A 17,648-nucleotide genomic window follows, 5' to 3' on the forward strand; every position below is an offset into this window, starting at 1 on the left:
ATTGTGGGTAGTTGTTATGAGAATTTCTAAATGAGAATGGGAACTTTGCACAATAGAGAGAACCATGGAACATTCTTAGACGAGATAAATCACTATTTTTTGTCATATTAGCTAATTGTTTTATTTAGCTTTTCTACTTTTCAATGTTGCAAAGGAAAATCTGTTCTAAATTCCTTTACCTGGATAAGTAATCTCAAATGAATGAATGAATGAATGAATGAATGAATGCATGCAATTGACTTGAGGTGATGATCCCAATCTGCCACCAGAGATCACTAAAGTACTGCCAAACAGAATCCATCAATTTTTTTACACATCCCAAGTGATACTAGACGTCAGGACCGCTTCAACTATCCATTCTAAATGAAATAACGCAAGTGAGTGTGCATACATTCAAAAGCCTTCGTTGAAAATGACGCTGCACGCTCCAAGCCCGCTCGCTCTTTTTCCCCTTCAGGGCTTTGAAGGAAACGACGACAACTCGATTTTCATGACGCCAGAAGGCGGAGTCTTGAGCGTGTTTGGCGTAAGGTGGGGCTGATCTTTTGGACAGTTGACAGACAGGCAGGCAACAAGTTGGCCGGCCGACTGGGACCAGTAGCGTCGCTAAACCTGCAACGATCACTTCACTTTTTTTTCAAGTGCTGCAGGTGGCCAATGCAGATGAATGAAAAATGCTTGGGCTTTTAAATTGGATAGCCACATAGCGCCGTGTCGACATGGACGCAATGGAATAACGCTTTGAACACTTACGTGACTTTGTGACAAGGGACTTTTTTTTTTTTTTTGCATGGGCAGTGCGCTTGCCACGCGCTTCTCGTAATCCGCGTTGAACTTTTTAATTAAATATTAAGGCATCGCTTGAAGAATGGCGCTGGCCAGATTCAGCAAAATACTCCGTCTGCCCAATCTTGATATTAAAAAAAAGGTCAAACAATACGAGCACGTCCACCGGGACATCAATCCAAACGACCAGTGGGATATTGTGGGCGAACTGGGCGATGGCGCGTTTGGAAAAGTCTACAAGGTAATGTGGAACTCATGCAACTGTCAACAGCGACTGTTGGCCTTTTCGAAACCTTGCACTTTTTCTAGGGAAAAAACTTTTAAGTACGTCATTCGACTGTTTGGAATACCATTTACTTCTGACTTTTGATTATATGGATAATATTTGGAAGCACACAGCCCCGATTTGGGCTGGATTAGGTACAAATCCAGTTTTAACAGTGTAAAGGGTCAGTAATTGGTCGAATCTGATGTGGTTTGACACCTGTTGCAATTACCTCTGCAAAGGAGCATTTTTATTTAATAAATAGCATAATTGACTGAATAATTTTAGAATGAAGAAAAAAAAACAATTTAAATGAGTTCCCTGATTTCAACATTTGCCAACTACACAAACAAAACGATTTTTGAGGCATTCAACCACATTGGTATTTATTGATGTGGTATAAATGACGAAGGGAATTATGCTACAATGTGTTGGTTAGTTAGATATGCTAAAATTGCAATGAACAAACTTTGTGAAGAGGACACTCATAAGAATGCATGGAATGTTTTATATTGAAGTGCTTTTAAATCCAAAATAACGCTTTCACGCATTTGTGTTGTTGTCCTGTTGATGTTTTTTGGACTATTTTGCTTTGATGAGCACCAAGTCCTTCCTGTATCCATTAATAATTGTGCTCTGCATAACAGTTTCCCACTTCTTCATTCTTCAAGCGTGTACCTTTTCCCAATCTTTCCAAAACAAACAAGACCGACGAGTTTGAGATTCGCCGATGTTTCTAGAAACAATAGTTTCACGCACGCACGCACGCACTCCCAATAGGTTGAGCACATTTTTCAAATCAACCACCCATTCAGTCAGCCTCCCCACCCCATCCCTGTTCTGGAATCCCGAGTAAATCCAGCTGCAGGGACATTGAAAGCACTCTTGTCTTGTATCCTATGAGCAGCGGCGGCAGAACTTTGGCTCAGGTTTAATCTGGACGTGTTTGTCCAACTGGCTTTCTCCTGTACAAGCCGCCACTGTCTGTAGTTGACTACAGTCGATGTCTTTGACATTTCAAGCGTCTGGGTTGAAGGGGCAGTGCCCTACTGGAAGTCAATATTGAACAAATAGCTTGTTAGTGGATTTGCCACCTCACATGTGCTGTACATTAGCACACACGTGTTGCGTAATAGGCCAATGGTAAATTCTTGCTCTCGTCTCAATTATTCCGTCACCTTTTCTTGACCCGAAGGACTCTAGGAATTGAAATAGGTGGTCATAGTTACGACCGCAGCCTCGCTACAAGGTTATATTGTTTGTCCTTTGTCATATGGACACGCCTCAGCTGTTTGCTGTGCACCAGTGAACAGGAGGAGGAACGGTTCAACACCTGCAGCTGTCAGATGGAGAATGGGAGCGTCGTAGGACTGTGTGTCCCTGCTCCCAAACTTCGACATATAACTTTCTAAGCATACAGAGAGGAAAAGGGTATTCATGAGCAAGAGAGAGGCAATGGGTGTCAAGTGAAGTCACAAATGCTTCCCCTCACTAATTAATGAGCCACGTGCCGCTTAGCCCATTTCCCTGCTGCTGTTGAACTGAACACGTGCTCCACTGTCGGTGATGCCATGTAAAAATGTGCCGTGCTTTTAAATGGATCTTTTGGTCGGCTTCGATTTTGAATTTTTCTGTCAATCTCGATCACGCCGTTCATCAAACGAAAGAGAAACAATCTTTGTGAGTCATCAGTGCAAGGGAGGGACACTTCCTCTTTTAGAATAGAATCCAGAAAGTTCATTGGAGCTTCTGCTCAATTTCGAATTGTGCAAACTGTCGTGTGATGCGTCTCATGTGAGGTCATCAGCAGTGCTGTGTATAATCTCAGGAGCCAGCCGGGCCCACGGCGACTGATAAGAAACTCCACGCTGGGTGTGGCCTGGTCTTGTGGGGAGTCCCCTTATTTCATTTAGTTTCCGGCACTTTTTGGTCGGGGTCCCAAGGTTCTCACCAAGGGGAGGTCTTTGCTAGAAAGTTTTATGGTACCGGTTGGCTTTTATTGGACAATTGTTCATCCCATAAAAATTCTTAACTCTCTTTTGGGAATTGTATTCATTCATCATGTGGTCAGCCAGCTCTTTATTTCCCGAGCGATCTAACCTGCTTTGCGTGTTGGAAATGTTTTCAATGTTGCGTCTTTCTTTAGGGTGTGCAGCTGAAGCACCGCTGTGTAATGTGCTTCACACCCAGTTCCCTCCTGTAAATGCTTTAATTCATGCTTTTGAGGTAGTTGCCAGGTTATGTCAGAGAGAAACTCTTGTGCTGCTTGGAGGGGTGGGGGGGGCAGCAACTTTCCACCAGGGCACCCAAGAGAACCATGTCAACGCCCTTCAGGTCATATAATGCATTCTAAAATAACTTGCACTCCATAGTAACCTATTCAAGTCAGCATTATTTGATCAGGGGATGGCAAGAATATTTGTCAACTGTGGGGCATGTGAATCTCTTTGAGGGAAATATAAATACACTTGACTCATTTCCAGTGCATTTAAAGGCAAACCATAAAATCAGATTTGACTTTTGTTGGCTGAAAGTAGCGGACGGATGTTAGGAGATAAAAGATGTGTGCCATGTGGCAGACAGTCACAATGAGTGAGGTCATCAGGTGGAGGGGTAGGGCTCGCCTTGTGTCAGAGAATTCCAAACAGGAAAAACAAGAAGTGAGAAGTCTCCATAAACCCTGAAACTTTTTTTTTTTTCCTGGTTTTTTAAGTACCGTCAGTCATAACAATTTATGAGTAAAAATACATTCATGGTTGTTTCCTGGAACATGATGAAGGTGAAGCGAAAATCTGTCAAGACTGAGTGCAGATTTAGAGTGAAGCGTGACAAAGTGTGAAACATTGACTTTTATTTTATGTGTGTGTGTAAGAAGGAGCTATAAAGAGAACTCTGAAGTCATTTCTGTCATTTTGTCACAAGTTGAAAAGTGTAGGCACGCCCTTTGCTGTGTAAGAGCTACGGTATGACATTCACTCTCTTCGCAATAGTGCTTTCAATTGTAGGATAGACATTAACTTTGTTTCTATGTAGCCAAACATTCCACAGTCATGCACTGACGTCATACTAATTTCAAGTGGCCTTTCCTAGCCATTTCCTTTCCATGCCTTGTATACAGATTATACCTGTGTCCGTGTAAACACAGGATTCCAAATGGAAACAGCACGGCTGGCCAACTAGAAGGCAAAATTGTTTGAGCATCATGCCCGCTCCTAAATTGAACTTGATCAAAACCGATGGAAAACTGACACTTAGCCGGTTAACACATTTGCGAGTCAGATACAACAACGGCAATCCATATTTGAGAATACCAATGAACGCATTCAACCCCAAAGACATTTTTGTTCTTCGAGAGTTCCGATTTTCAAAGTCGGGTTTATCATTGTCGTGAATGTCGTCGGGTTGTTTTCTAGCAAAGGGGTGTATAACGGTCACGGAGTGCTGAGATCTTCACAGAGGAGTGAGAATCTGCCATCTTTTTGTTTACTTTTTGGAGCCATGTTAAAGCGGCTGACGGAGTGACGGTTTAGTAGTCGGGGGAGCTGTCCTGTTGACTCACACCTTGGGTTGCCCCTTGGTGGTGGCGGCGGGTTTGTTTGGCCAACATACACACTGCACGAGATGGGTAAAGAAGCAGGTCGCTGCGACATAACTGTTGTTTCAGATGTTTTCCAATAGCTCCTGTCAAACGTTAGAAGTCAATTGGTTGTTTCGTTTGTCACAGGAAATGCATATTTGAAAAGCATATTTGATTTTCTGACCTGTCTTGAAGCCTTGTTTATAGTGTGGTTTTTTTTTTTTTTTTCATGTCCACCAGGCCTGCAATAAGGAGACTGGTGTTCTGGCTGCAGCCAAAATGATCCAAACCAAATGCGAGGAGGAGCTGGAGGACTACATGGTCGAGATTGAAATCCTGGCCAAATGCGACCACCGCTACATTGTCAAGCTGCTGGACGCCTATTATTACAACAACCACCTCTGGGTAGGCAACACCAACACTGACTGCTACCTTCCTCTTTGCAAACAGAGCACAATAGAAAATGTAGCGAGCACACATGTTGACAGGATGTCCTCGCCGCTCTGTGGTCGACTGGATATTTTAGTCATCAAAGCCAGATTTGTCCTGTGAGACTTGGTCGTCCGTTAAAAGTGAAAGATAATAAAGAGTTCAAATCTCTTGGGCGTCATAATGCATCTGAGGTGACCCGAGCCGGCCCCTGATGTTCTAGCAGGAATGTCCTTTTCAGTGCAGAGTTTTCTGCTCTTGAGCTATTTTTCCTTAAGTATAAATCGTCCAACCCCTTCTGTAATCTCCAGGTTCTTCTGGCCAAGGAAAATAATGACCTTGCGCTGTACTGTGACCTTGAATATTTGAGGAATTGCAAGCCAGCCAAATGGCTAAAGATAGTTGTCCTAGCGTTGCACCCCTCAAATACAAATGTGATGATTTGAGAACTAAAAATGGAGCAAAGCTTCTTGCTGCTGTTTCATTTAATAAATAACACATAGTGAATTGCAACTACTTCTCACTAAAACACAGCATAGACACACACAAACACAGCAGTGGCATAGCCCCCATGATTGTCATGTTGTCATGGTTTTTGTTGGCCATAGTTGGAATTCCTAAGCCATCCCCATTCCCACCCACAAATCCTCCCAAACAGCCAGATCTGGATTCAGTGAGATGGTTTGTGTAACAACCATCTTGCCTTTCACCAACCACTCTGTTATCCCTCTTCAATTAAATTAAATTAAATTAAATTAAATTATATTATATTATATTATATTATCATTTAATATATTAATATATCTTGAAGAAACACATTTCTATCCTATTGATCAAATAATCGACAAAACAATTGACAGATAACAGAGTCGTCAAACAATCGTTAGATGCAGTCCTACTGTGTGCTGTGACGTCAGACTGCAGTTTTATGATGTTTGACTAATACGGTCCGTGTTTCGGGCTGTTCCGTTTACATATTACAATGAAACAGGCTGGGGTTGCTAGGAGACCCAATGACATTGCAGTTCCTCAATTGAAGACAGTATGTTTCGTCTTTGCCTGATACACTTTAGAGAAAACATTCATTAAGGGGGACTGCTGCGACTGCGTCTCTTCCATCATGGAACTTTTACATTTACAGCTCTCTCTCTCCTTGTGAGGTGAGAAAGTCACAGAGCTGTGACCAGGAGTAGGACACTGCCACGTCAGCGGAGTTTACACCGGTTAGAATTCTCGCGACCGTGATTTAAAGTTGAATAGAAAAAAAAAATTGAATCGATTTTATTCAAGTTGAACATAGATACTTATTGACACTATAGTTACATTTAATTTGGAAGTGCATCTGACGTTCCAGCCCAAAGTGGAAATGTTGCAAGGCCAGTCAGGGCACATACTTGACTGTGTTAAAGCTGTTAAAGGTCTGTTGTGTTGCTACTGAAACCTGCTCCCAGTAATTCCATAGATGAGGTCATTAGGGCTGTCGCAAACCAATCAGATGTCTGCGTGGTAAGCATGGAAGTGGCCAAACACTACTGGGTGTCATAATTATAGTTTTAAAAAACGGTTTTATAGTTTGAAGACAGAAAATGTGGTCGACCAATTTCTGTGCTTGACCTAATGAGTCAATTCAATTCGTCCAGGGAAATGTTACCATTTAGAACGTGTAGCAAAGCAGCAGACGTAACACAAAGGATATATTTGTCCTGATAAGGTAGAAGTGAAACCTAAATGATGACGTACGGTTGGTTACACGTGGCTGGAATGTGAAATACAAAGCACAATTTGTTTGTCACATGACGAAGAGTGTTTTCACCAAGGTATGCATTCTTCATGGCATTGCAGCAACTTCCCTTTCACGTTGGTGTGCATCTTTTTGTCCCTACTGAAACTACACACCCTTTGCAGAGTGTTGGTGCTTTGACATACCGAGGGTTCATGATCTCATGGCGCAGATATTAGACCCTTTTGGTTATTTTGTAAAAATTGTGGCCTTGGCTAAATCATTCTTCATGTGGTAAAACATAGTTTTAGAATGACCCTGAAATGACAAATAAAGTGTATTTCACTACTTTTGTCCCTATAGTGTGTGAAAAAGTCTAATGGCAGGAAAGGAAGCGAGAGATGCTTGTTAGAGGTTACCGTTGGCCAACAAGGCATCTTTTTAGGGTGTGTCCTGTTTTCTTTTTTCCGCTCCTGCTCTTCTTTCTCCCTTTTTGACTTCCCTGTTAAACTGCTATTATGCTGTATATGCGGCCCGGGTACTTGAAACCCAAATCCAGCTCTCAAGAGCCTCTGACATATTTCATGTCGTTTAAATTGCCTCAATGATTTTAGGGATGCACTCTTTATTGTACTTGGTGACAAATACATAATAAAATAATAAAATAGGATTGTAAAAGAAATCAATAGGTAAACATAATAAAATTAAATATGAGAAAAATAAATAAATCTAATAAAATATTATGATAAAATAATAATGATAAAAGTACACTTTCCATTTCCTTCCTTTCCCCAGATCATGATTGAGTTCTGCCCAGGAGGAGCTGTGGATGCCACAATGCTAGGTAAGCCTTCCCTTTTGTCCTGTGGAATCGCTTTGTTTTCAAACATCATTCAGTTGTAGACATGCCATGTTTTTGTGTCCACAATGCTTTCAACTCATTTGGCCTCGAAAGCTCCCTGGCAGCAGACGCTGTGGAGTCCGCTCCTGTGGGAAACCCCCCGTGTGTGTTTTCACAGTGTAATCCGTGTCCTCATATCTGCATGTACCCCCAGTGCAGCTAACGAAACACGTCTTCTCTTATCCGGGATTAGCAACACGGCAACACTACCTGTGAAGCTTCAGTAACAGGATGACCTTTTGTAATCTTCTCTTTCGTGGACTTCACTCACTCGATCAAAATGAGCAAAGTTGATGTCACTTCAACACGTGACTCTATCTTCTTGTTTCCCACCTTTTCCTTTTATCAGAGTTGGATCGAGGACTGACCGAGCCCCAGATAAAGGTGGTCTGCAGGCAGATGCTGGAGGCTCTAGCCTACCTCCACAGCATTAAGATCATCCACAGAGACCTGAAGGCCGGCAACATTCTCCTCATGCTGGATGGTGACATCAAGCTAGGTGATAACAACAAAATTATTATTCTTACAACTTTTGGCATTGGTGCACACCAACACCCACAGGGATCATCTCTGTGTGGGAAAACATCTTTTTTTAATGGACCCCTTTGATGAGGGCTTCACATTCTTCACATTGCACCAGCGAAGTTGTGGATGCGACTCGGTGGCCAGCGTGTCGAACATTTAAACCACAACCATCCCAAAAAAAGAGTGGAAGCTGTTTGTGTCAGTCAAGGCAGCGCTGACATTCAAAGCGTCAGACATCAAAATTGCATGTCGTCGTTTTGCATCCAAATTCACACGCGTGTATTTTTGAAAAAGGAAGTAGACCAACTCCCAACGGATCATCCGCTGCTCTATTAATAGTTGTCGTAAAACTGGCTTTACCTGCTGCTGCGTTGCAGCTTGTCAAGTTCTTAGTTACCGAAAGGGATCAGAGCTCTTTATGACATGATGTCATGTCACATTTAACACACAATAAAAATGACCTATAAATAGTCAAATACATGCTTTGAATCGGGACTTCAAACAAGTGAAAAACAAACCATCAATTCCAATGACATGTTTTTTTTTTTGCTTTCCAGCGGATTTTGGTGTGTCTGCTAAAAACACCAAAACCCTCCAAAGAAGAGATTCTTTCATCGGCACGCCGTATTGGTGAGTTGAACTGCTCATCAATTCCAGCAAAATCTTGTTGTCTCTGGAATCACTGCAGGGTTACATTCAGGTTTCCACCAAGCTCACTCCAACTCTTGTCTGTCTCCCAGGATGGCCCCAGAGGTGGTCATGTGCGAAACCATGAAGGACGCGCCGTACGACTACAAGGCCGACATCTGGTCCCTCGGAATTACGCTGATTGAACTTGCTCAGATTGAACCTCCACACCATGACCTCAACCCCATGAGGGTGCTGCTGAAGATCGCCAAGTCAGAGCCTCCCTCCTTGGATCAACCAAGCAAATGGTGAGTGACCAAATCATGTCACGTATAATTGATATGCCCCCCAATCAATCAAATTAAGGTTTCCTCACCACTCCACTCATCGGACCAAAAAAAATGCTGAGCAAAGGCCTTTTCCTCTCATCACTTTTACAAGCCGTGATTCGCAACACTGCTTTCGGGGACTCGTAATGCGCCTCGTAGCACTCGCTGGCTTTTACGAAGGGAGATGATCCGAATGTATCAACGTGACACATCCGCCACTGTGCTCTTCTCAAACTATGTTAAGACGTCCCCCATTTTTCCTCAATTCTCTTTGTTTATCTTCTATGGCTTTTTTTCCACAGGTCACAAGAGTTTACAGATTTCCTGAGGAGAGCTTTGGATAAGAACCCAGAGACCCGTCCAACTGCAGTACAGCTCCTGGGGGTAAGGCAAGATGCATTACGACGACGTTACTTGAGGAAACGTGCCTCTTAAATCTGCCAGAAATAGAGGACGAACCAGAATCGAGTTGCCGATTTTGGGACTTCCCACATTCCAATAATTCAAATGAATATAATACAAAGACTTCCTGGTATTCAATTAATATCATGTTTGAATTGTTTGTATCCTCCCAATCCCAATCAGCGAAGTCCAAATGTGTCACGACCATGTAGCCGTCTGTTTGTGAAATATAAGTGAGCACGACGTGGTATCAAGCAAGAGAGCGGCGTCTATTAACATTCCGAGCCAGGGTTTCCTGCCTTGATCCCGCAGCTGAGGGAAAGCCAGCTGTTTACATTCCCAGCCTCGGCCGCCAACATGTCAGGATCACGCCTCGCCTGGCTCGTTCTCCACCGCTGGCCAGACGGGGAGATGAAAAGCTGAGATCCACGCAGGCACGCTATGGGCTTTGTGCGTGTGTGGGGGGACAAAAATGGGCGCGGTCCCGCTTTTATGGATGTTTTAGATGTGTATCATAGCTTTGGCTTGGCTTGGCTTGGCTTGGCTTGTAATGGTTGTCAGATAACATTTTTGGGTCAGATTAAAATCAATGATGTAATGGTGAATCAAAAAACTATTCCTGAAAGAGACTAAATCTGACCAATCCGTTTTAATTCTCGTCATTTTTTTTTTACATTGCATCATCAATCATATTGACTATTTTAAGCACCAGCTGTTTTTATAGATAAAAATAAACACGTATCATCAATAAAAAAATCAATCTTATTTTCCCAACCCATAGAAAATAAATATTGTAGTGCCGATGCCTATTGAGATTTCGTAAATGTAAATTTCGATTCATCTGCCATTTTAACATGCTGAATGGTCAAGTTGCCTTTACTTTGCAACAGAATCCGTGTACAATGCGCCGTCCCAGCGATTGCAACACAGGCAGCCTTGTGCTCTGCTTCCTCCAAATGTTTAACCTTTTCCCAGCCAACCAACCAACCAGCCATGCATGCATGACTCTGCGCTTCAAACACAACATTTAAACCACAAAAGGCCCATGTTGTTTCAACTGCTACTTTTATTTCCCCAAATATATTTTTGCTAGATTGTTGCATTCTGTCTGGCATTGAATTGCTCAAATTGAATGCTGCACTGACTTGAAATAAGAACATATTGCGTGATGGACAAATGAATGTTCAGTCCATGGAACGCAACGCATGTCAGCCATCTGTGTTGTAGTAGGACACCGCTCAGCATTTACACTTCCTGCCTCATTAGACAATAGCTGACTGTGGTTTTCTAATCAGCCAAGTTGAAAGCCGAAGCCAAATGGCAGTACACAGCAGCGACGACGACAACAACTGTGACGCATAACGCGATGTCAGATGTCTTCCAATGTGCACTCACTTAAATGCTCAACCACATTTTCCTCTTTGGTCAGCCGCTGCAATGAAATAACCCGGCATGTGAATAATACATGGCACGTCTTTTTTATCTTTGCTACCACACTTTTCCATCCGTGGAATGAGACAAACTTTGTGATGTTGAGTGCTCTGTTGAGTGGCGGATTGAAATTCATCAGCAGTCACTATCCGACGCACACCCGACCAATTCCCTCGCCAATACTCATGCCCGACGTTTCTTGTCTGCCGTCAGCACCCTTTTGTCAACTCGGTGACGACCAACCGCCCGCTGAGAGAGCTGGTGGCCGAGGCTAAGGCCGAAGTCATGGAGGAAATCGATGACAACGGAGAGGATGCGGAGGAGGACGACGCCATAGAGCTCACCGTGGTACCAAACTGGGCTCGTTTGCCCAATCTGTCACTTTCATTCTGCCATCGTATTTATTTCTGTGATCATTCTACAAAATACAACTATATATTTTTTTGACACAAAATGACTGACTTTAAAACAATGCTAACAAGCAAATAGCACATCCAGACATCCTTTGAAAAGCATTACTTGGTAAACATTGCTTTCCTGCCAAAGGTTTGAAGGTCGCTTCTGCTGAGGACATTCGTGTGTCCACGGCGGCCGAGAGATTAGAGAGTAACAAAGAGCACGAGGGCTTGCACTTTACCACCCTCAGGATAAACAGTAACAGGAACACTGGCATCCAGCCGCACTTTAAATTTAGACTTATGCCTGGAACACAAAGAAAGAAAAGAAAATGCTGAGCAAATTATTTATGGCCGTACATTGTTCTAGCTCAGCTTTTATACCGGATTTGAAAAACAACTTGGGAGCCTCTGTATATTATCACTGAGATCATAAAGCTGCCTGCTGCTTTAGTTCCGCCACTTATTTCAAAATCTGAAATGTGTGAATGCAATTCAATGTAAAGTTGCACTCAAATCTTTGTTGGCTCAATAGAATGGACATAGTTTTGAACAGGAAGGCTTTCATTCTTGCCAAGCGATGGTTACTGACATCACAAATGGAAGACTTGTATTTAAAATACTTTGTCAGTACATCGTTGTAAAAAAACTCATCTCTTTACTGTGCTAGACCAGTCAGACCAGTTTGGAAGGAGACCATTCTTCGGGCCCCTCGAGCCCCACCGCATCCCTTGCGACCTCACCGCATTCTTTAGCGGAAAAGGGGGCCGAGCCAGCCTCGGCAACAGAGGAGGGGCCGCCTGCTGCCCCTGTGCCCTTACCGCGACATAATCTGCCCTCAAAAGACCAAGAGGATTTCGGAGCCAAGCTGGAGTCCGAGATCTACGAAAGCGGGGTCTCCATCAAGACTTCCAGCTCGGACTCTGGCATCGAGGATGGGAAGAGCACCCCCACATCCGAGGTACACGTGGAGGCACATTGTCCTGTTCTGCCGTTTGAATGGTCAACGATATTTTGACCTGTAAACTACGTTTTGCAGATGGTTGCGGAGGCAGAACAGATGCCGTCTCTCCCCCAATCCGATGCATCCGAGGCAAGCGTCGACAGTACCGAGGAACCCAGAAACCCGGTGTCTTCCCCGGAGCAGAGTACAGGCGCACTAAATCGCCCAGCACAGATTCCAGAACTCATTTCAGCTGCTCCTTCACCAGCGCCGACTTCCGGTCCGAGCAGCATCCTAAACAAAATGAACGCCGATCGAGCCTCCATGGGATCCGAGACGGTCTCGCCTTACATCAACGGACGGATCAATAGCGCGCGCTACTCCAACTCGGGCAGCGTGGAGACGGAGAGCCTGAAGAGCCTGTCTTGGAACGAGAGCTTCTCAGCATCTGCAAGGGTGAGTCGGTCTTTGCCGTATATTTCACTTCAAATGATTGAGTGCAAAGAAGAAACTCCCAGTGTCTTCAGGGAAACTCCTTCATACACCAGATCAGTTCAGAGAGCATCTTAATTTTATCCTCATACCTTTCTGGAAATCTTGGTGATTTAAAGCAAATATTTGAAAGTAATACAATTCCCAGCAATAAAAGAGCGAGAGTTTCCTCACTGCATTCCATCTCGCCTTCGTTGTAGCAGAATATTTATGTGTGCGATTCATGGAGGCCCAATGTGGCCTTTGTGTGGGCACGGTCCAGCGGTTGACCTCGCTGAATGAAGGTCTCTATACGCTTCACTGTCACCCAGTTGCTTCTGGAGCTCTGTGGACTCCGACTGACCATGACTGGAATCCTGTTGACACTGTAGAGTCTTGTATCCTCCCCCCCCCCCTTTCCTTTTTTCCAGAACCGCTTATTCATCTAGTGAATAGACTATCGACAGGCACGCGTAGTTAACATGCCTGCACTCTTCTATTTGCATGTATGTTTGCAATGAGTTTTTTTTTTTTTTTTCATGTGCATGCAACGGTCACTGAAACCTTGTATGTTTATAAATGTCACGTATTATCACAGTCAGTGTAAAGTTGTTTACATAAATTAGCTTTGTACAACTAACTTAAGCGAGCCCATTACTAATAACCCATCAACTTGTTTTGATCTTTCCTTCCTGCAGGACTACTCGCGGAAGACTTTAAAACGAACCAGGAAGTTTGTGGTTGACGGCGTCGAGGTGAGCGTGACAACCTCCAAGATCATCAGGGACGATGAGAAGAAGGATGAGGAGATGAGATACCTCAGGTATGGGGCTGAATACAAACAAAAAGACTACCAAGGAGCATTTAGGCCACACTGATAAAAAAAAAATAGATATTATTTTAAAAGCATTTAGGCCACGCTAATAAGGAAAAAATATTATTTTTGTTTAAACAGCTGCATTTCACACTCTTGAAAATGTTCTTTTTTCCCTCATAATATTTTTTCAATTTTTACATAACTGTTTATTCTCTGAAGACATTGTAATGTGACTAATATTCTTTCGAATGCACCATTTTGTTTCCTTGTTAGGATTTATGCAAATTCAGACATCCTGACTTCTTGTTGAACTTGTTTGTTAAAACAATCATCAACATCCTCATGACAAAATCATTTTTCACATATCTTTGAAAGCTTCAGGTGCATGACTCGTGTCATCTAGTGGTACAAATATGGCATTACAGCTGCTGGCACCAACTTTACTAGATGTACACTTTACCCTGAGTTGTTTGTGTGTTCAGGCGACAGGATCTGCGTGAGCTACGTTTGCTCCAGAAGGAGGAACAGCGAGCGCTGGCTCAGCTACAGGCCAAATTGGAAACTCAGAAAGAGCAAATGCAAAAACGCTTCGACCAAGAAATGAATGTGAGATGCTGTTCATGGGATGGAACAAAACATCATAATATCTGACTCACTGTCACTGTGTCCTGTTGACAGAACAAGAAGAAGTTCTATGATGTGGAGATGGAGAACCTGGAGAAGCATCAGAAGCAGACCATTGAGAAGATGGAGACGGATCACCAAAATAAACTCAAAGACGAGACCAAACACATTAAAGCCGAGCAACAACGGGATTACCAGAAGTTCCAGGATCGTCTCAAACATAGGAAAAAGGAGGTAGCTACGCACGCCGTCAGGGAACGTACAACTCATTTCTGCAAAATACCCAGTGCGTTTTGTTTTTCCCCCTGCTTCACAGTTAAAACAATCCGTCGATAAGCTGCCAAGAAATGAGCGCAAAGAACAATTGAAACAACAAATGAATATCTATCAAGAACAGAAGCAACAAGAGGTATGTCGGTATGATAGAAATATTAGTAGTAGTACATTTTGATGAATGTATCATTCATTTGTGCCCCTTGTGGCTTCAGGAGGAACAATTCCTGGCAGCCCAGAAGAACCACCTGGACTCTACCCTCAACCAAATCATCTTCAACAACAAGAAAGAGATTGCCGATACAGAGCGGGAATGTCTCACCAAGAAGCAGCAGTTAATCCGAGGTCGGAATTGTGTGGCGTGCGTGAAAAAGCGCGTCGTGAGGTGTCCTCCTTCCATCGACGACTGTCTCGCCATCATTTTGTCTCTCAGATCGTGAATCTTCCATCTGGGAACTGGAGGAGAGGAGCCTCCATGAGAGACACCAGCTGTTAAAGCAGCAGCTCAAAGATCAATATTTCCAGCAGAGGCATCTACTTCTCAAAAAACACGGCAAGGTAAGGTGGATGGAAAGTGTATTTGGAAGCATCCAACTGTGTATCAGTCAGTTTCTATGTTATGCTCCAATACAGGAGCTGGAGCACATGCAGCGTTACAACCAGCGCATGATCGAGATTCTGAAGGCTCGGCAGCAACAGGAGAAGAGCCGTCTCCCCAAGCTTCAGCGCAACGAAGCCAAAACCCGTATGGCCATCTTCAAGAAGAGCCTGCGTATCCAGTCCTCGGGCAACAGCTCAGAGGACAGGGAGAAGATCAAACAGGTAAGAATAGATTGGGAGATTGTTGAAGGACACAGACATTCCTGAAGCTTCTAACAGCTCGTTTCATTTGCCCTGGGAAGTTTTCCCAGCAGGAGGAGAAGCGTCAAAAGACCGAGAGGCAGCAGCAGCAGCAGAAGCACGAGAATCAAATGAGGGAGAGGGTTGGCGAGTGCGAGGGAAACATCCGAGAGCTGAAACAGATGCAGGTACACACCAATATAGACAGGCGTGCACCTTTTATTTGGTTTTTAATTCTACCAAAAAACGTTATGACCGCCTCAGAATGAAAAGGGCCACATGCTGCTTGAGAATGAGTCTCTGAGGCTGAAACAGTTGGATGAGCAGCACAACCAGCAGCTGAAGGACTGGAGGGAGCAGCTGAAACCCAGGAAGACAGTAGGTTTCCTGATACCATTTGTCGGAAATGACCTTTTGGAGATATGGTTTACTATCAAGCTAAGTATCAACTTAGAAGTACACAATACGTACCTAAAACAATTCAAGAAAGGCCCTGCTCATGCTAATTAAATCAATAATATTATCCTCTTTGTAGAATATGAGTGCCGTACTGGTGAGCTCAGAAAGAGGTTGAGATGTTGAATGATCAAAGCAGGACACTACTTATCTTTTCTTTCTCTTTCCAGGCGCTCGAGGAGGATCTGAAGAACAGGAGGCTGGAGCAGGACGCTTTCTTCAAGATTGGCGACATGGGCGATTTCCCGAGTCCGGGAGGATCTGTCGGCAAACTCTCCAAGTTTGTGCCCTATCAGGACTCCTCCACCACATAAGCTACTGCTGTGATAGAGCCACATACAAAAGCGTCTTAAAGGGCACCACATTGTTTTGCTTTTCGTCACGCCGGAAATCCTCTCGTCTCCTCCGTGTTTGTTAATAAGTGCATATTTATGTCTTGACTCACCCACATTGTTTGGTTTTCTTTACCAGAAAATTGTCACGTTGGTTGACGACCAAAAGCTACATCCCAGTAATAATTAATATTGCTGATTTTTTTTTTTTTTTTTTTTTATATCTAAAAGGGTGTCATCTTTATTTTGTTAATGCTCAAAAAGGGGACATTTTTTGTAAGAGGGACGTTTGACGTCAGTGCAATTGACAGAATATGCAGTATGTAAAGTAGTATGCCTTATGTCGTTTGTCTGAGCTGCCAAAGTGTGACTTTTTTTTATTTATTTTGTCCTTACAGGTTAATCTCAATTCATCACTGTACATTTTAATTTAAATATTTTCAAATATATATTTTAACCCAGAGTATGAAGGATGTTTATTATGTTATCAATATTATTGTCATGACTATATTTGGAATATGGGTTCTTGTTTAAACCAAATATTAACAAAACATATTCTTAGTCGTATTTTGTTTTTCTTTTTTAAATTATAATTCATTTTAAGACATGAGGAGTGATTGTTTTACTGTAGAAATCAGCCACACTGGATGGAAAGTGACAAAGCCAAAGTGAAATACTATTTGTCAGTTGATGGATTTAAAACATCACGTTTTGAGTGTTTGTTGCAGTAGCTAAGCTGCATGCTAACCGAAGTGCAATATTACTTGTCAGAGCTCAGAAGTTTATGTTTTGTTGGCCTTCCTTGACACTGAGGAAGGAAGTAACTAAATTAGTTTTCAAGGAGCACAGATTATTTTTGCTGACTTTTTTTTTTTTGTCTTACAACTGTATATTAAATCAGCATTTAGGTACATTTTAATTCCGCTCTCTTGGTCATTAAAGGTTATTTCCTGATTGAGGTTACTGGGTCCCTTTAGGTCTTCCTCTTTGCCTCAGTTTGCATAAGGTCAAATGTATGGAGGCTTATGAGTGTGATTGATACTGTATCACGAGGAACCACTGTTGTAAATATCAAATAAATGCAGATTTTTCTAATATTTGGACTGTGACAGGAGGCTGTTCAATCAATTAAGGAATTCAATCTATTTATTCTTGGCTACGTTTAATGTTTTTTTGATGAGCAGTACATTTTCTTAGAATAATATATAATTTTACCAGATGGTGGCGCTGTTGTCACAAAGTTTGAAAATAGACCTTTCTTGCCCAAATTATTACAAGAACAGATAATTTTGCATAAAACTCTGATTCCAATTCATTTATCTCGGAACGTATAAAAGATGTGTACAATGCGACTTGAAACGTCACGTTCATCGTCAAATTCTTTTGACCAGATGATGTCAATTTGTAAAAAAAAAAAAAGCCTGCAAGTTAAAATATTGAAAAGAAACAAGTGCACAACTTCATGAGTCCAAATTACTTGAAACTTTTCAAATTCAGCTACACTA

The 17,648-nt window shown here is 42.7% G+C and overlaps 1 protein-coding gene across 1 annotated transcript; it reads left to right on the forward strand.

Annotated features, from left to right (window-relative positions):
- Window positions 1–526: 526 nt before the first annotated feature.
- Window positions 527–17,240, forward strand: stk10 (serine/threonine kinase 10). Its single transcript, XM_085935497.1, has 20 exons — window positions 527–1,027; window positions 4,869–5,033; window positions 7,573–7,621; window positions 8,028–8,177; window positions 8,761–8,833; window positions 8,944–9,138; window positions 9,462–9,543; window positions 11,206–11,340; window positions 12,058–12,348; window positions 12,427–12,786; window positions 13,500–13,624; window positions 14,101–14,224; window positions 14,297–14,476; window positions 14,559–14,651; window positions 14,731–14,860; window positions 14,949–15,073; window positions 15,149–15,337; window positions 15,418–15,543; window positions 15,620–15,733; window positions 15,982–17,240. The coding sequence occupies exons 1-20, from the start codon at window positions 869–871 to the stop codon at window positions 16,123–16,125; spliced, it is 3,009 nt and encodes a 1,002-aa protein (XP_085791623.1). The 5' UTR covers window positions 527–868; the 3' UTR covers window positions 16,126–17,240.
- The last annotated feature ends 408 nt before the right edge of the window (window positions 17,241–17,648 follow it).

The sequence above is a fragment of the Syngnathus leptorhynchus genome, chromosome 17, assembly GCF_054491065.1.
Source record: "Syngnathus leptorhynchus isolate UIUO chromosome 17, UIUO_Slep, whole genome shotgun sequence".
In the NCBI taxonomy this organism is placed as follows: domain Eukaryota; kingdom Metazoa; phylum Chordata; class Actinopteri; order Syngnathiformes; family Syngnathidae; genus Syngnathus; species Syngnathus leptorhynchus.